At 46.7% G+C, this 26,051-nt stretch overlaps 2 protein-coding genes across 2 annotated transcripts in view; one reads left to right on the top strand and one right to left on the bottom strand.

Annotated features, from left to right (window-relative positions):
- The first annotated feature begins 3,998 nt into the window (after positions 1-3,998).
- LOC123172297 (probable xyloglucan glycosyltransferase 3) lies at positions 3,999-7,667 on the top strand. Its single transcript, XM_044589296.1, has 6 exons — positions 3,999-4,173; positions 4,278-5,405; positions 5,489-5,797; positions 6,097-6,387; positions 6,478-6,591; positions 6,678-7,667. Exons 2-6 carry the CDS (start codon positions 4,575-4,577, stop codon positions 7,383-7,385), a joined length of 2,253 nt encoding a protein of 750 aa, XP_044445231.1. The 5' UTR covers positions 3,999-4,173; positions 4,278-4,574; the 3' UTR covers positions 7,386-7,667.
- A 12,231-nt stretch (positions 7,668-19,898) lies between these two features.
- The window catches only part of LOC123172295 (homeobox protein HOX1A-like), an 11,068-nt gene continuing 4,915 nt past the window's right edge, over positions 19,899-26,051 (bottom strand). The window contains exons 7-8 of the mRNA XM_044589295.1: positions 19,984-20,148; positions 19,899-19,913 (exon numbers count right to left, since the gene is read on the bottom strand). Of these exons, the coding sequence (XP_044445230.1) occupies positions 19,899-19,913; positions 19,984-20,148 (180 nt within the window). The remainder of the gene's footprint in view (positions 19,914-19,983; positions 20,149-26,051) is intronic.

Raw genomic sequence — 26,051 nt, forward strand, 5'->3', positions numbered from 1 at the left:
AACATATATAGAGAGTAAATCATATCCATATGTATTATAGCTCCAGAAAAAGAAGTTCCTAATTAATTAACATGTATACAGATGAAATAAATATTGAAATGTGAAGACCACATTCGTCTCCATATTAGTGGAGAGAAATGTGGTCTTCACATTTCTAGTAAATCATATCTGTAGCTAATTAATTAAAATATATACAAATGAAATAAAGAAGTTGTCTCCTGGAAGCCTCCCACCTTTGGTTTTTTCAAGATTAATGTCGACGCGAGTTTTGTGGAGGCCATCAAAGCTGCGAGCGTAGGGGTGGTCATTAGAGACCATTATGGACAAGTTATCATCTCCTCTTGGGACTACATTGGAGCTTGCCATAGCGTCGAGGAAGCGGAACTAAGAGTGACCCTATCCGGCTTGTATATTGGTATCACTCTTGACAAGCCCATCATTTTAGAAACTAACTGCTATTTTGTGGCTTCTGTGTTTGGAAAAGAGTGTGTTGACAGGTCAACTCTGGTGGATCTAAAGAAGGAGGTGTTGAATGTCTCTAGGCAAATGGTGGGTATAAAGATGGTCAAGATTAATAGGAGGGCCAATATGCTGGCTTACGAGATTGCTAAGTTCAGTTTTGGTAATAGGTCTGACGATATTCTTTTTAATACCATCCGCCCTGTGTGGCAAGTTTTGTAATCGATGATTGTATGAATGTTATAATTTAATTAATATATGGTGGGGTTTTCAAAAAAAGAAATGTGAAGACCCACTGCAACTATTTTTTTAGACCCACTGCAACTAACTAGGCTCACAATTAATCTATTATTATGAACCGGCACAGAAGTACAAAAAAGGGTAATCTTGGTAACTACGAAAATACAAAATTAAAAGATTCTTGAGTTGGGTGTTAAGCTAAAACACTGCCTTTTTGTTGGTCTTTCATATTTACTATGCAGTGCCGGATTGTTAATCAACCAAGAGTGCGCCAGGTTACAAGTATAAAAGTGATAGGCTTACCATCTTTAAATTTCATTTGAGAAATACAATAATGAGTCATGATGTCTACATTCATCTAGCTCTCCATTAATTGTGGTGTGAATTTCTTTGGTCCATGTTGATTGTTCTTTGAGAAAAGAAAGAACGGAAAGGGATTTTCGTGTTACAAAATATTTGTCTTGCTCCCGTAACTAGGCGTACATGTGGAGGATTTTGTAGTAGGCATCTGTCACACTGTTTTCTAGTTGTTGCATGCAACATAAATTGGTTTTGTGGCCAAAAGATATCAAGCCATTTCTGTCATACTATACACATCCATTTTTTATGCTTCCTCCCTTGAGCGTATACTCAAAGAGAGCTTCTTGATGTTGGTGTACTCTTTCTTTCGGATCCTTGTTGAATCCAAGAAATAATTATCAGCGGATTTCGCGGCAATAAAATATGAGGACGTAGTGTTTGCTGCACAAAGAGTTCAATAGAGCAATTATGTATACTCAAATTAACCATGGTACCTGCAAGCATAATGGAAATCTAGGAAAGTGTTCGTTGCACAAAGAGTTCAGTAGGGCCAAGTACACGAACGACCCACCAGAAGCCCATGGTCCATCGATAGGGCCAAGAAAGACCATGGGCAATGAGATGTCGTCGTCAACCCATCAAGTTAAAAGAGGATGGCTCAGGAATTGGCTAAGTCCCTACAGTCGGATCCTGAGCCGCCCGATAGACAAGATCCAGCAGTCGGCCGGCTACCTAGGGTACCTCTCAACCATGATGTTTTTAAGACACCGGTTACCCAAAGATGGAATAATCTAGTTAAATATGGTAGTTACCAGTAGTAACTTCCAAGGAATAGTCGGCCACACCTGAGGCCATAGATAGCATTAATATCAACTCATTACATACCCCCTCCTAGTGCACTCTATATAACCCGGGAGAGGAGCATGAGGCTAAAGGTAAAACATTCACGCCTTGTATCTTAGGCCGAGAGCTAAGGGCACCATGCTAGTAGGTTATTACCTCCACCGAAGTGGGCCTGAACCTGTATAATTCCTTGTGCGTACTCCCACCCGCACCGTTTGGTGGATACGATTGCCACTACATTCCTACTCATGTAGCATTGTCAGGATTATATACAGGACAGAAAGTGTGTGCATGCATCCAGTCAGGCGACGTAGAAGAGGTGCTAGGTTTAGGGGAGTGGGGAGCAGAGGGGTGAGGGTGAGGGTGAGGAGAGGAGGGAAGAATAGACACACTCTATCCCAGCATTATTCGGCTGGCAGCCATGCTGTGAAATGACAGTACCCCCAACCGAACCATCGAATTGCCCAACCTGTGCCATTAGTGAACATATCTGACATGTCATGTTCATTGCCGAAATATCCAATGGCCGGCGTCAATCAGGGAGAAAATTGAAAGGACTGCATCACCTGATAAATCAGATCGAATGGCCTAGAAGATCCCGTGAATGTGGGAGGCTGGTTTTACTAAGCTCTCCATCTATAGTATGAGGGAGGGTAAAATATTATTAAGACCAGCAAACATACTTAATTTTACTATTCGAGTACTTTTCACAGAAACAATGATGGAAATCCTTTTGCTGCTAATATCAAAAGCCAGTATCCATTGTGCTACTTTTGTTGGGCTCTTCCTGTCGGGCCGACACTCACTCCTAGAGTGATACTATTAGACACTGCAAAGTGTGGTTGTAGTGAAGATCATAATGGCAATTCGGTTCTATCAATTCACGATCATTACATCCTCTGTCGTTTCCTGTTCTCTCATGTTGCAGTGCTTTGCTGTCTCTATTGTGTTCATCTCTTACCCTCTTGTCTTCTTTGTGTAGCATACGTAGCCGTAAAATTCATAAATAATTTTAGCCAGTGGACCGCGGTGCAATATCACCCGTGTCAACGGATGATTACACTAGCGAAAGTTATAGATATATTCAAAACATATCACCTCTTGGTCGAAGGATGGATGATACCACTACGGTCTATCCTTTTTGAAGCACGAAATAGGTAGACGTTTTCCTCATGGTTAGACCATGTTCCTCTCTTGGGCGTCGCAGTTACTATGATGAAGTCAAGCAGCGCTTCACTTTGCACCTTTTTTTTTGTGCGATTGTTTGTTGGTAGACTTGATTAGTTGTTCTTCCTAGTTTCTTGTATCTGATAGACTGTTCGTCCGGGGTTTTGTCACTAAACCCTCCACTGTCCCTGCCTAAAAAAAAATCTCCACCCCTGTAATGTGTCGGCTTCGTTTTATTTATTTATAAAGTGGGACGGAATCCTATTTTGTGATCTAGGGAGTAGTAAGCCTGAGCTAACCATGATTGGATCGACTCGAGCCTAGCTTGCCGACAAAGAGCAGCCCATGCAGGAGAACACATGACACCGACAAATTCCAAGGATTCCCTTGGCAGAAAAAAGAAGAGCAGCAAATTCCAAGGAAGCTTCTTAATGTGAATACTAAAGGGAAATTAGCTGTCCCTGAACGGCTAAATTCAGAGAGTGAGCTCAATTAGCAGAGTGTGTACACATGATCAGCGCAGGCTCCAGATTCCCAATGCATTTAAAGACCCCACATGGAGTCGATCGCTCGACGCACACGATGCCGGGCAGATTCCCCGGTTCCACACTTGAAGTTTTGAAGTCAAGATCACACCACCATACTTGAATTTAATGCCGCAATCAGGTCAACTCTAAGCTAGTACTAGTACGTACGCGCTGTGGAGCTATGCTACTACGTATACTATGTTAAAAAAAAGGGAGCTGATGTACGGAAGGGAACTTGGTGCACCCGGGTGCTAGCCATATATGCGCAAAATATCTTAGTAATTGCAACAAATTATAAAAAACACATAACTTTTTTAGAGTCAAATGTGATCAAGTAATTTTTTGACATTTTTTAATTACAGTAGTAATTTATTTTGTGTGCGCTGGCTGATGTACTTGTTAATGAGTGTTGCATCTCAAACTTGGCAAGGTCTATAAAACCCTCCAAGCGGGCTGCCTACCGGAAGCCTCACTCTGGAGTCTGGAGTCGATCTGGAGCTTGTGGTACAGCAGTAGCCACTCAAGTTGGTTGGTTACACTCTGCTCAGTACTACAGCTCCACTGTATCTCTACAAGCTGCTAGCCACTCAAGTGAGCTGAAGCACGGCCACAGTTTGTTATCTCATCAGGTTACAAGGTACGTTACTTGTGCACAGTGTGTTTGTTCATCGATATTTCCTCAGCTAGATTGTAATCTTGCGACAAATTCGTAGAAACTAAATGTACTATGCTCATATATAGACATAGGTGAGTAGTAAGTGTATCATTCCGAGAGGCAAGAATCCAAGATCTTGGATCAGGGGCCAAGACGGAGGCGGTGCCGTGGGGTGAAGCAACCTACCTCACATGCTGTGTTGTTGGAACCGAGCTTAGCAGCTGCGCTTCCAAGAACACATCGTATCACTAACCTGGGCTGCGCTTCCCGATCCATCAGCACAGTTACCAACGTGCTCACGCACTGACTGAGCTGACTGATCGATCCATCCATCGAGCAAGCAAGCTACGCTTTAATCGTTGGAGTGATCTGAGCAAGCAGCCATGGCGTCGTCGTGGTGGGGCGACAAGGAGGAGCATGGCACGCCGGTGGTGGTCAAGATGGACAACCCCTACTCGCTGGTGGAGATCGACGGCCCCGGCATGGACAGCTCCGAGAAGGCGCGGCGTAGCAAGAACGCCAAGCAGTTCAAGTGGGTGCTCCTCCTGCGCGCGCACCGCGCCGTCGGCTGCGTCGCGTGGCTCGCCGGCGGCTTCTGGGGCCTCCTGGGCGCCGTCAACCGGCGCGTCCGCCGGAGCCGGGACGCCGACGCGGAGCCCGACGCCGAGGCCTCGGGGCGCGGCCGCCACATGCTCGGCTTCCTCCGCGCGTTCCTGCTCCTCTCGCTCGCCATGCTCGCCTTCGAGACGGCGGCCTACCTCAAAGGGTGGCACTACTTCCCTCGGGACCTGCCGGAGCACTACCTCCGGCAGCTCCCCGAGCACCTGCAGAACCTGCCGGAGCACCTCCGCCACCTGCCGGAGAACCTCCGCCACCTGCCGGACGGCCTCCGCATGCCGGAGCAGCAGGAGATCCAGGGGTGGCTCCACCGCGCCTACGTGGCGTGGCTCGCCTTCCGCATCGACTACATTGCGTGGGCCATAGAGAAGCTCTCCGGCTTCTGCATCGTCCTCTTCATGGTGCAGTCCATCGACCGCATCCTCCTCTGCCTCGGCTGCTTCTGGATCAAGGTCCGCGGCATCAAACCCGGCCTCGTCGCCACCAAGAAACGTGGCAACAAATACGCTGATGACAATGACCTCGAGGACGGCGATGACCTCGGCGCCTACTTCCCCATGGTCCTTCTGCAGATGCCCATGTGTAACGAGAAAGAGGTACGTGCATCATGCATGCATGCTTTGTATCTGCTTGATGCTACATTTTTTGATACTTACGTTTTAATGAAACTGATGTGCAGGTGTACGAGACGTCGATCTCACACGTGTGCCAGATCGACTGGCCGCGGGATCGCATGCTGGTGCAGGTGCTGGACGACTCGGACGACGAGACGTGCCAGATGCTCATCAGGGCGGAGGTGACCAAGTGGAACCAGAGGGGAGTGAACATCATCTACCGCCACCGGCTGTCGCGTACAGGGTACAAGGCCGGCAACCTCAAGTCCGCCATGAGCTGCGAGTACGTCAAGGACTACGAGTTCGTCGCCATCTTCGACGCCGACTTCCAGCCCAACCCAGACTTCCTAAAGCTCACAGTCCCACACTTCAAGGTGCACTAATTAACTCGACTATCTATGCATTGCTTAACGTTAACTCCGTTGACAGGCATGATAAAAGAGAGATCTACTACCTAGCTAGCTGGACTAACTTTTACGCTCACGCATCTAAGTCCACATGGATCGATCTCAGATTTGGCTGTTGACCTAGCTAGTAGTACATCTGTAAACAAATATAAGACGTTTTAGATCACTACTTTGCTAGTCTAGCACATACTACTTGTAGAACTACAAAGAAATTCGCTTTGAATTTACATGTGTAGATGGAATGATGGAATGATATTTGTTTGTAGGGGAACCCGGAGCTTGGGCTGGTGCAGGCGCGTTGGAGCTTCGTGAACAAGGACGAGAACCTGCTGACCCGGCTGCAGAACATCAATCTGTGCTTCCATTTCGAGGTCGAGCAGCAGGTCAACGGCATCTACCTAAACTTCTTCGGCTTCAATGGCACCGCGGGTGTGTGGCGCATCGAGGCCCTCGAGGACTCGGGCGGTTGGATGGAGCGCACCACCGTGGAGGACATGGACATCGCCGTGCGCGCCCATCTACAGGGATGGAAGTTCATCTACCTCAACGATGTTAAGGTAAATTATATTGTACTACTCTATATCGGATGCAATCTAGTTAGCTACGTTAAAAAAAGTATGAAGCCAATATACTTGTATTTTTTGTAGGTGCTCTGTGAGCTGCCGGAGTCGTACCAGGCCTACCGGAAGCAGCAGCACCGGTGGCACTCCGGCCCCATGCAGCTCTTCCGCCTCTGCCTCCCGGCCATCATCAAGTCCAAGGTGATTTTATTGATTAATTAGTAGTCACACTTGCATAGAGATCTGCTGCTGACTAGGTCCTTGTATGTTTATTTTATTGCATGCAGATCCCGTTGTGGAAGAAGGCCAACCTGGTGATGCTCTTCTTCCTCCTCAGGAAGCTCATCCTGCCCTTCTACTCCTTCACGCTCTTCTGCGTCATCCTGCCGCTCACCATGTTCGTGCCCGAGGCGGAGCTGCCGATCTGGGTCATCTGCTACGTGCCCATGATCATGTCGGTGCTCAACATCCTGCCGGCGCCCAAGTCCTTCCCCTTTGTCATCCCATACCTCCTCTTCGAGAACACCATGTCCGTGACCAAGTTCAACGCCATGGTGTCGGGGCTGTTCCAGCTGGGCAGCTCCTACGAGTGGGTCGTCACGAAGAAGGCCGGCAGGACCTCCTCCGAGTCCGACATCTTCGCGATGGCGGAGAAGACCGACACCGCCACCAGGCCCGCCCCCAGGCTCGTCCGCGGAGTGTCCGAGGCTGGGCTGGAGGCATGGGCCAAGACACACCAACTTGACAACAAGGACCTGCAACTCAAGGCCGAGGCAGAGGAGGTCACATCACTGGCAGCCGCGATCAAGAAGACCAGTAAGGCCAAGCCTCCCAACAGGATCTTCAAGAAGGAGCTGGCACTGGCCTTCCTCCTCCTCATCGCGGCGACACGCAGCCTGCTCTCGGCGCAGGGGCTGCACTTCTACTTCCTGCTCTTCCAGGGCGTCACCTTCCTCGTCGTCGGCCTCGACCTTATCGGCGAGCAGGTCAGCTAGTGGCAAGCAGAAATAAAGTGGCCCTACTTGCCATGCATCGATCACGACGACGTGCGCCAAGGCTGCATAGTGCCCATGGGAGAATTTTTGATCGATCAGGCTACTGGGATTATGACTTTTAGCCCTTCTATTAAATTTATATATCCTTTTGATTTTATTATCTTGAGAGATCAAAGACTCAATGTTACATAAACTGTTCTTGTGGTCTAGCTAGCTAGCTAGTTCCCTGTTGCCAATGTGAGAGGCAAGCAAGCCAGCAAGCAGGTTGTTAATTACTTTTAACACAGTACTCCATCCGTAAACAAATATATATAAGACATTTTAGATAGTTCAATATGGACTACATACGGATTGAATGAGTTAACAAATACGCTAAAATGCGCCTATATGCATCCGAATTAGAAAAGAGTTAGAACGTCATATAATTGTTTATGGAGGGAGTAGTATTTAATATGGCCTTCTTCCGAACTCGGTAAGAGTGAGGATTTGGTAGCCACCGTGCTTGGTGCACCAAAATTATGGACCATCGGATATAGACCGTTCGGTCTCGTGCTAACAAGGTCTTGTAGAAGGAAGGACGTCTAAGCTGCGGTTGTGGCGTATGAGTTGCAGGAGAGGGTACATCGTGTTGCGGGATATGTATGATGGGCATCGTATGAGTTCGTAGGTATGGGCATCGTATGAACCGATGGGGATATGTGATCTAGGCAGTAGTAAGCCTGAGAAAGAGATGCCCAAGGAGGAGAACACATGACACCAACGAATTCCAAGGTGAATATTAAACACCAGTAAAAAAGGTCAATTTTACACGGCAATTAGCTGTCCCTTGACGGCTAAATTCAGGGAGTGAGCTTAATTACAAGTGTATCACATGATGAGCCCAGCCTACAGATTCCGAATGCTTTAAAGAACCCCACATGGAGTGGACTCGATCGACGTACACGGTGCCCGCCAGATTCTGCCCAAGTTTCTAAGTCAAAGATCGCAACACACTACTTAATTACATGAATTTAATGCCCTAATCAGGTCAACTTCAAGCTAGTAGTACGTGCTATGCTACAACTATGTTAAAAAAAGAGAAAGGAGGAAAACAATGGTAGCTGATGTACTTGTTAGTGTTCCATCTTAACCTTAGTGTTCCATAAAACCCTCGTAATGTATCTTAATTAAATGCCAAACTGTGACTGAATCCAACAAAAAACACATATATTTGAATGAACCTATATTTCGCATGAAATGATAAGAATGTTCAATACACATTTTTCTTTATTAAAACAATATGTTTGATTCCCATTTTTTGCTATGCACATTCTTTTAATATAGGCTATACACATTTTTTTGCTATGCACTTTAATGATCACTACTTTAGTGATTCCAATTTAAACGACTATAGCCTAAATAGTACCCCATGTACATTCTTTTAGATCGCTAAAGTAGTGATCATTAAAGTGATGACCTAAAAGTCTTCTACTCCATCCGTAAACTAATATAATAGTGTTTAGAATACTAAAGTAGTGATCTAAACGCTCTTATATTAGTTCACAGAGGGAGTATTTGTTTATAAACGGAGTACTAGATAAACAATTGTTCTACATAATACTTGACGCAGGAATACTTACAAGGTAGGCCCACGGATACATAATGGCCCAGCCAAGGGATAACAGACAAGAGATAACACACTAAGCCCACTCAAGTTACAACCCAATTTATCAAAGGACAGGGGCTTCCTCTCTAACAGACCAAGTGCGCACAATCAGATCCTACACCCCTGGTGAACAAGTATCAATAGTCGGTCATCACCATGACAGGGCCAGACGGATCTCCATGATGGTTCTAGTGCTGTCATTATCCAACAGTGGTAGTACTATATATAGTTAAATATGACAATTACGGGTAGTAAAAGCCAAGAACAGTCGGTCGTTGTTATGGTCATCAATAACATTTATTACCAGCCCGTTAGGGCACCCCTCCTAGCAAACTATATAAGCCGGGAGGTGGGCACCGAACTGGGGGTTGAACTCATATGGAAACCTACAGCAAGGCAAGAATACCCCATATGAGTAGGGAATTACCTCCACCACTGAGGACCCAAACTTGTCTAATTCCTTGTGCGTACTTGCATCAGCATTGCATGATATATATGATTGCCTCTACGTACACAACCCCGTGATATTATTAGGATTATATACACGACCGTTGGCACCCACCGTCAAGCAAACATCTATCGACATGATGGTGCAGATATTCTATTCTTCGGTTTCCGCCTGCAATATCCGTTTGAGCAGTCTCGAATTCGCCATCGACGGTTTTGCGTGGGGTCCTGATGTCCCGTTGTAAAAAGCTGACATGCCAGTGCGTGGGAGCCGCCACTACCGGAATAATGGCTCGGGCATCCAATGTCTTCACGTTTCGTCTTCGCACCAGCCGGCTTGGCTGGCGCCTCCTAGTTGCCGGAAGCGCTCAGGCAAGCCTTGCCCTCAGTTTTTTCTTGCCGCGGGCAAGGTCGTGGGGAGGATGGACACCGACTCACTATATTTTACGCAATTTTTGAGCTCATTTATTATGTGTTATCTCCATATATAATGTGCCATAGATCTAAATACAAGTCCATTATGTATGTTTTCTAGTTTCCACTCTTTCCATTATGACCATTCCATAGTTTTTGGTTTTATTTAGTTTTCATTACTTTCCTTTGTTCTGTACGGAGGACTTCCAGGCAGTAGACTTGGGATTTGGCTAAAAAGCGAGCCCAAGAACTTCAAATTCCGAGTTTGTTTGAATAAAAGGCAACCGTTTTAGCGGAGGAGTCTAGATCGTTCGACGATGCACAGTGCTTGTATCACTTCTTGACAAGCTCGAAAAGGCTCATATCGGACATGATTCTTCACCGATTTTTATCAGTGTTTGTTCGCACGGCTTCCTTGGCTAATAAAGACGCTTTTGGGAGAGGATTAGGCTCATCTAGAGCCCTTGGATCTATTCAGACATGAGAACGTCACCGTGTACCATCAATGCCACGGGTCATGCACTACAACTCACGTCGAAGAAGAACGGTATGCAAGACATCCTGCGGGCGCTTTTGTAGAACGGAAACACCAATCGCTTTGGAGGGACCCCATCAGGCTAGCGGTGGCTAAGCATTGCTCCAGGTCAATTTAGTCAACCCTGGGGCGTCCTGGATCCTCAAGCCTCCATCAAAGAGGAATTACAAAGGAACAGAAGCATGACACAAGGGTAGGAGATAAAGATAGATGAACACAAAAGTGTAATTTATTGATTGCATCTATTGGTGTTGTTCAATCGGCTGTCACCTATATATGAGGCAGCTCGAATACCCGTACAAGAAAAGTACTTATCTTGGTTTTCCTTGCAACAAAATAAATAAATCAATACATGTCCTCAAGTCCTAATTCTAGTCCAACAGGGACTCAGCCCGGATCTAACTCTTACTCATGTCATGCTCCTTGTCAGGGACGTAGAAATTGCATAAGATCTCTTATTGAGATATTCCAAACATTAAACATGTGTGCCTCAACGAGACTGATAACCCACAAGTATAGGGAATCGCAGCAAATTTCGAGGGTAGAGTATTCAACACAAATTTATTGATTCGACACGAGGGGAGACAAAGAATATTTGCAAGTATTAGCAGCTGAATTGTCAATTCAACCACACCTGAGATTGATTATCTGCACCGAAGTTATCAATAACAAAGTAATATGATAGTTTTCATAGTAGTAGCAACAACAATAGTAACGGTAACAGTTATAGCAATAGTTTTGTAGCAGTAACAATAGTAACAGCAGCAGTAGTAACTTAGCAAGATCAATATGTAGGAAAATCGTAGGCATTGAATCGGTGAATTCGTTGGATGATATTCATCATATGACAGTTACAACCTAGGGTGATACGGCACTCGCTCCAGTTCATAAATATAATATAATGTAGGTATGTATTCCATAAATAGTCATACATGCTTATGGAAAGAACTTGCACGACATCTATTGTCCTACCCTCCCATGACAACGAGGTCCTATTGGAAACTAAGGGATATCAAGGCCTCATTTTAATAGAGAACTGGAATATAGCATTAACATACGGTGAATACATGAACTCCCCAAACTACGGTCATCACCGGGAAGTGTCCCGACTATTGTCACTCCAGGGTTGTCGGATCATAACACGTAGTAGGTGACTATAACTTGCAAGATCGTATCTAGAACATAGATATAATGGTGATAACATAAACGGTTCATTTCTGAAATCATGGCACCCGGGCCCAAAGTGACAAGCATTAAGCATGGCAAAGTCATAGCAATATCAATCTCAGAACATAATGGATACTAGGGATCAAGACCTAACATAACTAACTCGATTACATGACGAATCTCATCCAACTCCTCACCGACCAGCGAGCCGACGAAGAAATTACTCACTTCGGGTGGGGAGCATCATGGAATTGGCGATGGAGAAGGGTTGGTGATGACGAAGATCGAAGATCACTCTCTCCGGAGCCCGGAACGGACACCAGATCTGGCCTCCTGATGAAGAATAGGAGGCGGCGGCGGCTCTGTCTCGTGAAACTCGATAATTCTTTCTCCTCGATTTTTTTTGAAAAAAATGTGATTTTATAACATTGGTTAATTCTTTCTCCTCGGGCATCCCGATGAAGAATAAGAGGCGGCGGCGGCTCCACGGTTTTTTTTTTGAAACTCGATAATTCTTTCTCCTCGGGCATCTCAAATATAACAAAGTCAGTCAAAATAGTAACATTAGAAACAACAACTGGCACATCCTCACAAATACCGACATGTATGGTAGTTGATTTGTCAGGCATTTGCAAATATATTTCAGTAGGTGTGAGTTTATTCAAATCAAGTCTTTTATATAAAGAGAAAGACATAACACTAACACCAGCTCCCAAATCACATAAAGCGGTTTTCACATAATTTCTTTCGATGGAGCAAGGCATAGTTAGTATTCCGGATCTCCATGTTTTTTAGGTACTCCATCTTTAAATGTATAACTAGCAAAAATGCCCGTGCGTTGCAACGGAAGAAGAAATCGCACATCTCGAGTGTAATAAGCATGGATTAAGACCCCTCATTTCCAACCGGATATACATTAAAAATTCTTATTGCTGAATATAAATAATGTCTAATATATTCCTGAATAACTTAATCAAGTGGGTGCTCATGCAGCAAGGAACACAAAATCAACTCATGTGACTTCTGTTCTATCTATGTATGAGACTTTTGTTCTATCTATGTATGAGAAGAAAAAACAGAGTACCACCTCAGGAAAACTGTACGAGGATGATTATTATTGGACATTACAAACCCCTATCCCATTTTAGTTTGCCTCAACGGCATCGTGGTCCTCGTCCTGGTCTTCCTCTTTTGGAGGCTGAGTTCACAGTGGTGAATCACTCATGTATTCGACGACACATCCCACGCCGTTGCACTTATGGCAACCGGTGTTGAGGCCGTTAAAGTCCATCTGCACCGATAGTTTTGGTTCTACACATTGAACTCAATCGTGTTGGCCTCATCGTTGAACTCAACATCTCCCTCACCTGCCAGATCTTCGTATATCTTGGTGTGCATGGCCATGATTTGCTCGTGGTCTCTTCTCGTTGCTCAGGTCGAGATTGTTGTCCTTGTTGTGATCCAGGCTCGACGGGGCCTCTCCCTTGTCCTTCCATTTTTTGATTTTTGATTTATGAGGATTTTGTGTCCTCATCCCTTCTTTTCCTTCTTTCCATCGGAAAAAAATTACGCAGCTTATCCGCTAGGATTTTACTTTTTTGGACTAGGACCCACCCATGGGGCGTTGACCCACCACATTCCTGTAATTGTCACATTCCTTCACACATAATGCAGAGACCAAAAACTATCAATTCAGAGGCAACGCAGTATTTGCAGAAATTCTGCAATGCATGTCCGACAACTGACGCTATCCAAATAATTCAAAGCAGTAGTAAGCATCACAATGTGCACAGCCAACGAAGACCCTAATGCAATATTGCTGATTGAAATTACCATACAAAGACCATACTACTATTTTGAAGTGTATGTTACACTACCAAATACAGGTAAATTTATCAACGAACACATCCTTGATTGCACTGTCATAAAAAAACGTTGCTCATTACAGACTGAAACAGTGAGGAATTAACGACAACAAGGTCGACATGGAGGCATCCGAATAAACGACAACAAGGTTAAGGGGGTGATTGTTAGAATTAACCTTGCTGTTTTGTTTTTCATCATGTTTATTTAGCAGTGTCATGCATGTTGTCACGTCCAACCTACTTGGCTGTGGGCATGTACTCACGTAGAGAAGAGATCATGTGTGTGTATGCAAGTCAGTAGTGTGTCCTGTTGAGTTTGTTAGTAGTTTGCATGGATAGGCCAGCTGCATGCGTCTAGTTCCGTGGAGTCCAAGCGGCCGAGTTGCGTAGCAGAAAGAGGTGGAGAAAAAAGCGGGCAAAATCAGTTGTGGCTGAAACTTGGAAGTGACTCAATCTAGAATTGGGTTTAGTTGAGTAGTAACCGGGTCAGACAGTTGTGGCCTGTGCGTGTGTGTGCATGGAGTTAGTGGGTGAGTGGCTGCGTTGTAGCCGTGTGCTTCCGGCTATTTAAGTCATTATGTAATTGCATTGCAAGTGTGAGAACACAAGAGAAAAAGGCACAAGTTGTGTGCGGTGCCAAGCCTCTGTGTGTGTTCTCCTACCTTTGTGTGTGAGAGAGTATTCTTCTTCCTCGGGCTGTGCCGACACTTGGTATACAGAGCCACGGTTTGATCCGTTGTTGTGATGGCCGGCAACGAGGGAGATGATGGGTCCAAGGCGGCGGAGCTGGCCAAGGGGAAGCTGGTGGAGCCGGCGACTGCACCGAAGGCGCGGCTCACCGACGGCAGCGGCAGCGGCGAGGTTCGCATCGTCGAGCGCGTCGTCCGGCAAACCTCGTCGATGGTGCAGCTCCCCCCGCTGACCCGCACGAACTACACCGAGTGGGCGCTCGTCATGCGAGTGCGGCTGCAGGCGCAAGGCCTGTGGGAGGTGGTCGAGCATGGCGCTTTCATCGACTACCGCGACGATCGTGAAGCTTTGGGCATTATCCTCCAGGCTGTGCCGCTGGAGATGTTGCGCTCCTTGGCTGCGAAGGACTCGGCGAAGGAGGCTTGGGACGCCCTCAAGACCTTGAGGATGGGGTCCGAGCGTGTCCGCGAAGCCCGGGCGCAGATGCGTCGATTGGAGTTTGAGAATCTCCGGTTCAAGGATGGCGAGAGGATGGAGGAGTTCGCTGTCCGCCTCACCGGCATCGTCAACGACCTCGAGGCCCTCGGCAACGGCATCACCGAGCACAAGGCGGTGCTCAAGTTTCTCCGTTGCGTGCCACAGCGCCACCGGCAGCTCGCGCACTCCATCCAGTCGCTGCTCGACCTCAAGACCTTGACCATTGAAGAGCTCACGGGTCGCTTCTTGGCCGTGGAGGAGAGCAGCCAGGGCATGTCATTTTTCTGCAGTTGCTGCTGAATCGGGTGTCTACACCACTTCAAAGGCAAATCAACGACGGACTGCAGCCAGGGCATGTCATTCAGACCTGTAGCACTGAGATCATTCCTGAATCTTCATAACCATCATAATGTAGACCCTCGAAAGATGTCAAGCAATAGGCCCTATATAGGCCCTATATAGGTGCACAAGGCGGTCTTGAAAAACGCATTAGGCCCTATATAGATGGAAGGAGGGAGTACCAGTCCATTACACATTACCCTCGAAGTATCCATTAGAAATCTGAAACAATGTACCAGTCCATTACACATGTGAAGGAATCATACGTGTATGTACTAACTCACGGGCTTCTTACAGGATGTTCTTGATCCTTCTTCTTTTGGGCTTCTACTTGAAACTTTGAAGGCCTAACAATTAAGAAGCACTTTTAATCTCTTCAGTGGGCTTTTATGATAGACATTAATCGGAGGTTGGTGTACTTACCGGTGCCTTGGACTTTGGCCTTACCACCTGGCCAGCGGAGGGGCACCATAGTGGCCTCGTATGAAGGGTGTAGCCTCATACGATGGAGGAGCGGCGGAATGAGTCGGGGGGGCCTCTGGCATTGGCTGGGACGGGCAGGATGGAGGAGCAGCGGAGACCGGGGCTGGGGAGTTGCATCTATGGAGAGGCTGGTCCATGGTGGTGATTGGAAGGAGCAACCATGGGTCGTCATCCTCTGTCACTCTGGGTCGTCATCCCCTGTCGTGGGTCATCGGAGCCACGGGTTGCAGGTGGCGAGGATGAGCAGATCCTGGGCTGGGAGCAGCAGCCCTGGCCCCTGGGTCTTCAGATATAGTGAGCACAAATCTGGTGCGGGTACCCAGCGTCGGCGGATGAGATTGAGCTGCTAGGGGATTTGAAGATGGGGGCAATGCCGGCCACATCCTTCTGCCGACCGGCGACGTAGCAATAGCACGCAGGCACCGAGTATGTTGCCGTGATACGGATTTAGTGGAGGAAAAAGGTATCCCAACGACACGCCTCGGTTGTTGCCTCCGTTGGCCTCGGCGAGATACACTACCCAGATGAATTGCCAGTGGGAGCATCCTCGTCTTACGCCTCATCATTTGACTGCTCCATCTTCAGCTTCTCCATCTCATCTTGGATGCCGTATTTATGAGAGGGGGCATAGGGAAGCACCGACTTGCCGGACACCCATGTTTGTGTGCGAGCTTGATGAGAGTTTGTGTCCGACGAAGCGACAGGCGCATGAAGGATTGGACGACAGAGGATGTTTCTGGATAAAGAGGGAGGATTGGATTAAAAATAAGGAGACAGGGATTGTCCCGGCACCGCAACTTGCCTCGTGATAGAGAGGAAGGAGACCAACGATTCATTTTTTGACTAAATAATAATAAAAAACTTTTTCCTTTTAAATCTCAGCCGTCGATCTTTGTGGGTAACACAAAATTAACGGAGAACTATGAAAGCTTCCGTCCTTTGTTATTAGGTAAAGATTAGCAAGCATGATGGAGATTTCAGGTTCCGGTATCACTATAGGGAAAACCCTAGCAGTAGCGCGGGTATTTTGCCTATCAGTAGCGCGGGACGACGCGCTACTGATAAGGCGCTATAGCTAACGTGTAGCAGTAGCGCCTGTCGTCCCGCGCTACTGCTATACATGTCTAGTAGTAGCGCGCTTTAGTGCAGAGCGCTGCTGCTAATATCTGCAGCGCTTTTTAGCAGGAAGCGCTACTGGTAAGGCAACGCTACTGCTCACTTTGTTCCCCTCGCTACTTCTAGTTTTATTAGTTTCTGTTTTTTTTTCTGCATATTTGTTTTGTATTTGAATAGGCTTTATACAATAATCTTTAGCATATCATACACATACAAATGTAATCATAGCATATACATACAAATAGTCTCATCAAATCATGTCAGCATCATAATCATCATCCAACACAAAGTGGTCTCTCGTCATCATCTCGAAAATAGCGATACAAGTCTCGATTACTTGCAACTACATCGTCATCCATCTAAACAATGATGTACAAGCCCTACGTGATGATGGCCCTCTCCGGCGGAGCTCCGAAACAGGCCCCAAGATGGGATCTCGTGGGTACAGAAGGTTGCAGCGGTGGAATTAGGTTTTTGGCTCTGTATCTGATTGTTTGGGGGTACGTAGGTATATATAGGAGGAAGGAGTACGTCGGTGGAGCAACAGGGGGCCCACGAGCCAGGGGGGCTCGCCCCCCACCCTCGTGACCGCCTCTTTTTGTTCCTTGGAGTAGGGTCCAAGTCTCCTGGATCACGTTCGGTGAGAAAATCACGTTCCCGAAGGTTTCATTCCGTTTGGACTCTGTTTGATATTCTGTTTCTCCGAAACACTGAAATAGGCAAAAAACAGCAATTTTGGGATGGGCCTCCGGTTAATAGGTTAGTCCCAAAAATAATATAAAAGTGGAAAATAAATCCCAATATAGTCCAAAACAGTAGATAATATAGCATGGAGCAATCAAAAATTATAGTTACATTGGAGACGTATTAGAGGCGGGCTCGGCGAGGTGAGGGGCCCATCGGCCACCCACAGATGGGTCGGACCTGCGGCGAGCAAGCGCGGCGGCGGAAGCTTCAGACGTGGTGCGCGCATCGGTGCCTGAAGATGCAGCCGCGAGGTTGGCCGAGAGAGTCACCAGGGGTGTCATCATGAGCACACCAGCCCCAACGGCAGTAGCAGAGTCGCAGCCAGCTGCCGGCGGCGGCAGGAGTGTGGAGACCCGATCCAGACTGAAAGGACAAGCAACACAGGCTCCAGATCCTCCCAATCTGGACTGACAGACCCGATCCGGGTGCGGCAACGTGGACAGCGGCGGAGGCAGCACGCCCGAGGCGGTTCCAGCCGGCAGGGAAGCAGCAACGGTGTGCGGTGGGGACAGAATGTCCGCCGCCGCGGGCGACGCTTGCAACCCCATATTCCGCACTCTAATACACATTATACATAAGAACAAGAAGGTAAAAAGAAGAAAAATAATGCATCATGTATATAGATATACCTTCATTAACTTGTCTCTACAATTGTTCATGATCGAGACTTAACTAAGTACGGTTGGACACGACCTTTTTGTGACGAGGCACCCAAATTATTTCTCAATATTTGCAGAAGCCGAAGTATCACATGTATGCAAAACGCTTTGTTTATTAAATGAATGGAGATATTTTCTAAATATATGCCAAACGGAGTGAGGTGAGGGAGATATTTTCTAAATATATGCCCCCTCTCGAATACAAGGACCCCCTCCCTCCCCATGGAGAGAGCCTACCACTCCCTAGGCCCCCCTTGCTATCTTGCAGCCACACCCCTAAATTTCCGCCTCTAGCCCTCCTAACTGATGGTGTCCTAGACCAGGGTGTGCTCACCAAATCGACTCCTGCCAGGTGGGCGGGGCCGAGGATACCCATGGTGGTTCATTAGTGGGCCATGAATGGAAGAGCCACGACGTGTACAAGGAAGGTTCCAGAAGGCTTGACATGTACTTCAAGGCCGGCCAATCCTCTACACCACGATATCCTTACATAATGAACCAAGGGGTAGGGCATGCAAAAGCCCATAGAATCTCGTGGTAAGAACACTTGTACACTGTACTCCATCCACCTCATTACAAACATATCAGGTCATAGGGTATTATCTCTTCGAGAGAGCCCGAACCTCGGTAAAAACTCATGTGCCTTATTACCAGCATACTTATGCTACCAGCTCAGGAACCCCTATGAGAGATTCGCCTGAATCAAATCGGTGATAGGTGGCCCATACAGGTCCCCTCCGATAGCCGAAAGCGTCCGATGGGAATCAACACAAGTGAGCACATCGGTTCTCGCGTGACTTCTAGGCCACAACGGATTTTCCTTATTTGAAGCATCATGCTTCTCGCTGACTCAGTTGACCACCTTGGCCAGGTCGAGATCCTCACTCCCGGTCAGATCATGAGATTTGCCAACTTGGAGTATACTGTGGATTCCTGTGGTGAGTTGAACCTCTCAAGTTGGGTGTCAAACCAGATCGAGGAAAAAAAAGATAGGCCCTTCTCTGCGCCAATGTCGGATCGGGCCCAGAAGAAGGAGAAGAAACCTACACTAGATCCGGAGACGAACTCTGTGTTGAAGAACACTCTTGCGCCCCAGGCGCTACACTTGGCCCCACAAACGTACCTTGGATCCACGTCAGAGTAGATCTCAGGTGAACTTCCTCTTGTCCTGACATTAGACTAGGCTCAGAGGACTACAACAAAACTTCCTTATACGATATGTTAGATCGAATTCAGAGGCTTGCTATTTTCGACGAGAAACCATCCATCTATGATCGGATCTGGAAGTCCGCGAGGAAGGTCGGAACTTTTGACCCACCCAACACCCACCTAGTAGCCAATATCGAGGACCTAACCGAGGGTCCTATACAGCGGCTCCTAGGAATTCGACTATGCAGACGAGGACTCAGAAGAATCCTCAAGCAGCCAGCCAGACCCCAATGCACCCACGGTCAAGTGGAGGGCAACCTCCACCTATGAGAGGCAATGACACGGATGACCCAGATGACCCCAATGGCGATCCCGCAAAAAAATGACATCTACATGGTGGAAACCCCAGAGAGGCAATGATAGGGATGACCCAGATGACTCCAATGGCAATTTCGGCAGCCGCGAGGTTGGCCGAGAGAGTCACCAGGGGTGTCATCATGAGCACACCAGCCCAACGGCAATAGCAGAGTCGCAGCCAGCTGCTGGCGGCGGCAGGAGTGTGGAGACCCGATCCAGACTGAAAGGACAAGGGACACAGGCTCCAGATCCTCCCAATCTGGACTGACAGACCCGATCCGGGGGCGGCAACGCGGACGGCGGCGGACGGCGGCAGAGGCAGCACGCCCGAGGCGGTTCCAGCCGGCAGGGAAGCAGCAGCAGCAGTGTGCGGCGGGGACAGAATGTCCGCCGCCGCGGGCGATGCTTGCAACCCCATATTCCTCACTCTAACACACACTATACATAAGAACAAGAAGGTAAAAAGAAGAAAAATAATGCATCATGTATATAGATATACCTTCATTACCTTGTAGTCCCAGTGGTTCCTGTTTCCTTGGTCATATGTTCCGTCGGTTCCACGGTTAGCCCGACTCTTTGTGCTCTTGGCAACAAACACTGCATCCTCACCGAGCCACCTATCCACCAAACTTGCCCATCTCTCATCCTTTTCATAGCACCAAGTAGGAATAACCTATATAATGGAAGCATGACATGTCATCACGAAACAATGAAATTGACTGTTTATATGCCGGAATGAAATGTCTGTAGTACATATATGCCAACGGCCTTCCTATGCCTACGGTTGCCGTCAGCATAGACAGTGGTATGCCGACGGCCTTTCTATGCCTACGGCCTCAGCCAGGCCTTCGGCATATATCCATCAATGCCGACAGCCCCAACACAAGGCCGTCGGCATAGAAAAAGCCGTCGGCGTCGACAGCTATTCTAGTAGTGTATGCGGCATGATTATTCGTTCTAGCCATAGTACACCACAGACCTTTTGGGGCAAATCTTGTTATCTTTTGCTGCCTTGCGTCTCCTCCTGAATAGAGACGACAGCCGTCACCCATCTACTAGGGGTTTGACTCGTTTGGTTTGTTCTGCTCCATGGAGAAATCAAGCAACCAAGTTCGTCTTCTAGTTATGATCCCAATCACCAAACCTAACCAACCACAGGTCTGCAACTAAGGCTTCAGTTTCACCAAGGCCACCTCCAATGCTAGACCCCAAACGGAAGTCCGATTTGTGTGGATTTCATCTGTGTGAAGCAAAAAGAAGGACATGGGTGTCCGGTTTTGGACGTCTCTCATCTTGTGCACCCAATGGGACTACCGCATCTCAAACTGTCCGCCCGCCCCCACCATGCCTCACCCATTCTCGCCAGCCTACGCGCTCGCCCGAGAGCCGCGCCCAGCCACCCACCAGCAGTTGCCCCGAGCGCTGCGCACTACCTAGCAAGCTAGCAAGCCCACGGGAGCGGCGTGCTAGCTAGCTAGCAAGCACGGACACGCATGTGGCATGCTATCTAGCTAGCAGTTGTGCACGCCCCCATCGCGCTCGCCAGTTGCGCCCGCTAGAGTTGCCCACGGCGAGCTCGCCCCGTCTCACCGCAGCCTTCTGTGCACGTCGCGCCCGCCGCCGCACCCGTAGCGTGCTCCAGGTTGGGCTCGAGTGCTGCGACGCCGGGCGTGCTCCACGTTCATCGTCTACTCGCCGGCCGCGACGGCTAGGGCCTCGACGCCGGCGAGGCGAGGCTGTACGGAGGGAGCGCCGTGCGGGGGGGCCAGGAGGCTGCCGTAGGCAGGGTAACCCCGTCGCGGGCTCCTTGGAACCCCGCTGCTGCCTAGTGGCGGTGGGTGGGCATGATGGGCCAGGTACAGAAAAGACGGAGAGAGAGTGACTGGTGGGCCAAGCGCGGACACAAGCGGACGAAGAGGACGCGAAGACGTCGGTTTTCTGTCCGCTTTGGTCCCAAATCCAGAGCAACTTTGGTCTGAAAATGGAGGAGAACGAACATGGGCCGGACCAAAAATTGGGATGGGGCCTGCGGTTGGGCCATATTTTTTGTCTGTTTGATGCAAACAGACGCAGTCAGACGATTTGAGGTCTAACGTTGGAGTTGGCCTAATACCACGTCAAGATAAACATGTCAAGAGGAAAACATAGCTTACAATACAAATGAGGACTGATGCAGACGAGCGATAAGAGGAAATCATCTAAAGGAAGTCTCAAGTCTTATCCAGAATATACTCCTTACAAAAAGTACAATATATATTCCCCGCAAAAAGGGAAGATTACAACATGTACGAAGGAGATCAACTGACATATCATCGAAAATTCATATGAACAATAAAGAACTAGTCAACTTTTTCTAGGTAAACAACAACTGACACAACAATGACCACAACCAATGACAGAACATGAGCATGATTCTACATCATATTAAAGGAAACAACAACAGTGACGCAAGGCACAATCAAACGTGAGTGTGTTCCATTCTCTCCCATAACAGTGTGTGGTCCCTTTGCGGGCGGTCCCTTATATCGCAGCAAGCTTCCACCACAGGATTGAAACACCTGCCATTTGGATAAAGAAGGAAAGAATTGCTTGACTTGTAGGAGCCGGAATCCTTAGCTTGAAACGTCGTCAGCCAATCTTTCTCTTCTTTAGCTCCTGCGGCATTTTGCTATGGTTTTCTATGGGATTGCTGTTTTTGTTAGATGCTTTTTTTAAGTGACGCCGTCTATTTTCAAACCATTTCTCAACCTGTTAGCAGAAGCCGTAGTCAGGGTTTTGCTCAATGGCAAGACAACTTTACATGCAGTTGGAAATTCATGAAAAAGAGGTACAAACCTGACTAAATGTCAGACCTAGTTCTTGAGCCAAGCTTTCTTTAACAACACGGCTAGGATATTGATGTATTTTAAATTGCTCATGTAGCCTCTGCGAAAAATAAAATGAAGTGAAGTGCTTGCGGATGAATCAAACTATAGGACTAATGTTATAGGAAAAAGAATGCCACTGTACCTGATTAATTATTGGCCCATAGTGTCTCTTCTGACCTGTTGTACTGCTTCCATTAGGGGTAAGCAGCTCTTCTGTATTTTGCCAATTCACCGAACAATTCAAGCTTTGTTGAGGGCTTTGCGGAGTGAATTCAGTTTCAGATGTGCATTTCTTAAACAAATCTTCATGGTAACTCGAACCAGATGGTGCTTTCCCATAAGCCTGCACTACTAGGAAAAGGCCTACTAGTGGCGCACCTGTTTTGCCTACTAATGGCGCACTATAGGTGCGCCACTAGCACCACGTCATTAGAATTTCTTACTAATGGCGCACCACTGGTGTGCCATTAGTATCTGGTATACTAATAGCGCACCACGCAGTGCGCCATTAGTATAGCCCACGGTGCGCCATTAGTATGCCTTCCAGGGGCCATATTTACACTAGTGGATGATGCGCCATTAGTGTGCTTTGGCTTACTAATGGCGCACTATATGGTGGTGCGCCACTAGTATGAATATTAGGGATTTTTTTTGTTCTGATATTTGCACAGGTTATAAAATATATTACTGGACAGAATATAGACAACACCACACAGCAACAGCAGATTCATCGAATACAATAGAAGTTTAGTCTCCGAATACAATTCATCATATTAGTCTCCGAATTCAAAAGACCGAACAAAGATATAACATTACAAGTCTCGAGACCGCGAGTAGCGAGTTTGTCGAAAGTAATACTAATCCTAACAAGTCCTACTAATCATCATCATACAACTTCTACTCATTATTAATAACAAGTCATACGATCATCATCTTGATAGTCATCGAACCAACCCTACTTAATTGTTCTTAGCACATGACCATCAGTATTAGGCAGGACCTAAATACCCTATTTAAGGTAAAATAGCATAAAACAATATAGACCCTGATTCTCCATTATGAAGAATGGAGATCATCTTGTCTCCAATTCTTGCGCCTCGCTTCCTTTTGCTTCCAAGAACCTGCTTACGACTGTCCATACATTTTTTTTCCATTCTTTGATTTTCATGTCTCTAGTTCTTTTAGAAATCCGATATGGACAGTTGAGATTCGTAGGATGACCTGGATATATGTTCAAAACATGAAGGCTGTCATTCTGATACATCAAATGAGGCACACAATCCTCTAGGATTCTCTGTTGAAAAACATAGTAATAACTACATAGTTAGCAATGATGTACTAGTTTTAGAAGTATGCAAAAGATGCACAAATGTCGTAATAGTAGAAAATATTACCAGGGTATCTCCATGGTAGTTATCGTAGTTCAACACGTGCACTAGTGGCACGTATTGACCATAATGTTGATGAGTTTTACAATAGATATTGTAATTCTCAAGATCAGTACAAAATCCGACCAGATGATTTTTCTTCTGATAAGTTAACTCAGAGCCATCGGTGTAGTGGGTTTTGTCTACCATGTTCCGCATATTGTTTGAACAATCAAAATAAGCTGTCAATGGAAATAAGTTGTCAAGTATTTTGAAATGAACAATATAAATTAGTTAATAATTAACTATGTTTGAGAAACTCACATAGCGGTAGAACTGGAGGCGTATCAACAAGGACCCAAATGTCCATATTGTCTTGGTCGATGTCAGGATCATCAAGATCCATGGTGACAAGCATACCCTCATCAAAACCATACATCTTGCAAAATGCTTCCCAATTTTTGCAACCAAAATGGGTTACGCTCCCAGAATTATACAGATTTACTTCAAAATCCACATCATGATGAGTCCTTAGGTGAATTTTCTTTGTTTCATAATTTTCATGGTCTTCAAAATCCATCCTCTCCAAGACATAGCGTCTTGCATGGCATGGGATAAGCTATACTCGAATTGTAAAAGATGAAAATTACACGTTGAAATAGTTGAAGTCATGCTTAATTATGAAAAAACACTTGTCGTCGTTGTATACCGTTTCAACTTCGAAGGTCTCCTCGAGCTTAATGCTGAAGCGCCGATCATCGTTCAGGTGAGGCCTGTCGCATAGACCTCGATCGTGGCACCAGCCGCACTCCCCCGGGAGACTTTCATCGTCCGATGACGACATTTCCTACGTTCATAATTCAAAACTACATCATCTCTGTTGGGTCCAATAAGATAATCCACAGTGTGGTGAAAACACGCCCTTCGAACTGGTTTGAGCAATTGGTGAATGGAGATGGTCTAAGATTTTCAGTAGTAAGAAGTGAAGTGGTAATTTTGAGAGCAAATGATGAGGATGAGTGGTTCCTCTTCCAGATTAGGGTTTATCGATGACGAGCAACTGACATTAGTAATAACTATGAGTTGATATTACACGTCTATATGTATAACACAAGAGGCAGTTGATCCTACTTAATTAAGTACTAAAATACCCCGGCCCATGCATTTGTCGCAAGTACCCCATATGTCCTATTTTTAGCAAAGCCATACTAAAATTCATGAAAAATTTCAGCATGACGTTTGCTGAAAATAGGACATATGGAGTACCCGAATTTACCGGAACGGAAGTTAATCGACATTCCGGCAAACTCAAGGGCCTCTCGGGGTACCTGCAAAATCACCAACCAATAGCAGTCTCATTCACCACACAATTCAACCAGACAACACAGACAGACTTTCAGGGATGGTTTGATCAACCTAGAGAGTCTCTCTTTAACAGTAGCGAAATGGTTTGATCATTTTACATGCGATGTTCAGTAAATCAGATAAAAGCTAATTCATATGACATGGTTCTTCCTCCCTCGTGATGGGCATTCCTAACAACTAATACTCATCAGTGCACAGACATTGCATTCGAAAACATAAGAGCTCATGTCATACATATGCTGGCGTGGTAAAGGAAAATATTGATAAAATAGCTCTAGCTCTCAAGAGTCTAAACCGAAGCATGTGAAAAAATGGCCAAGATTGCACCTTGTATCTACTCTGGCCTAAGTCCCTATTTAGTTTTACAAGCTAAATCAAGCTTGCAGAATTAAAATATGGTTTGACACAAGGCATGTTTGTTTATTTCAAGATATCGAACAACCTTCATTTGAGCCAAGGCAGATAACTTTTAAGCTATGCCACTGAAGAATAAGGACGCCAAACAGAATATTGTCAGCACCATATTATATTATGCTCCAGTGTAGCTGAAAATTTACATCAGACCAATTAGGCTCATTTTTCAAACTCCCGAGCTTGCAACTTTGCACCCCCTGCCTAATAGACTAGACGTACTGATTAAATCTTACACCCTATCCATCGAGTTTCACACTGATAGAAAGAACATCACATTATCATCAAATGCTAAGCTAACATCATTCTGAGCGGTGCGCCATTAGAAGAAAAAAAATTGGATAGCAATGGCGCACCCCCTAGAGGTACGCCATTAGTAATCTTTTTTTATAGAATTTTTTTTGGATAGCAATGGCGCATTTACATTTGTTGACGAGGCGGCGCGGGGTGACTGGTGGCGGCGCAGTGGGTCGTGGTCGATCGTGGTCGTGGACCGGCCTCGTCGCGCCGCGTCGGCGTTCTTTGTCAGCCGTCGATGGACTGCGAGTAGCCCCGCCGAAGTCTCC

Source organism: Triticum aestivum, unplaced genomic scaffold, assembly GCF_018294505.1.
Source record: "Triticum aestivum cultivar Chinese Spring unplaced genomic scaffold, IWGSC CS RefSeq v2.1 scaffold51842, whole genome shotgun sequence".
Lineage (NCBI taxonomy): Eukaryota > Viridiplantae > Streptophyta > Magnoliopsida > Poales > Poaceae > Triticum > Triticum aestivum.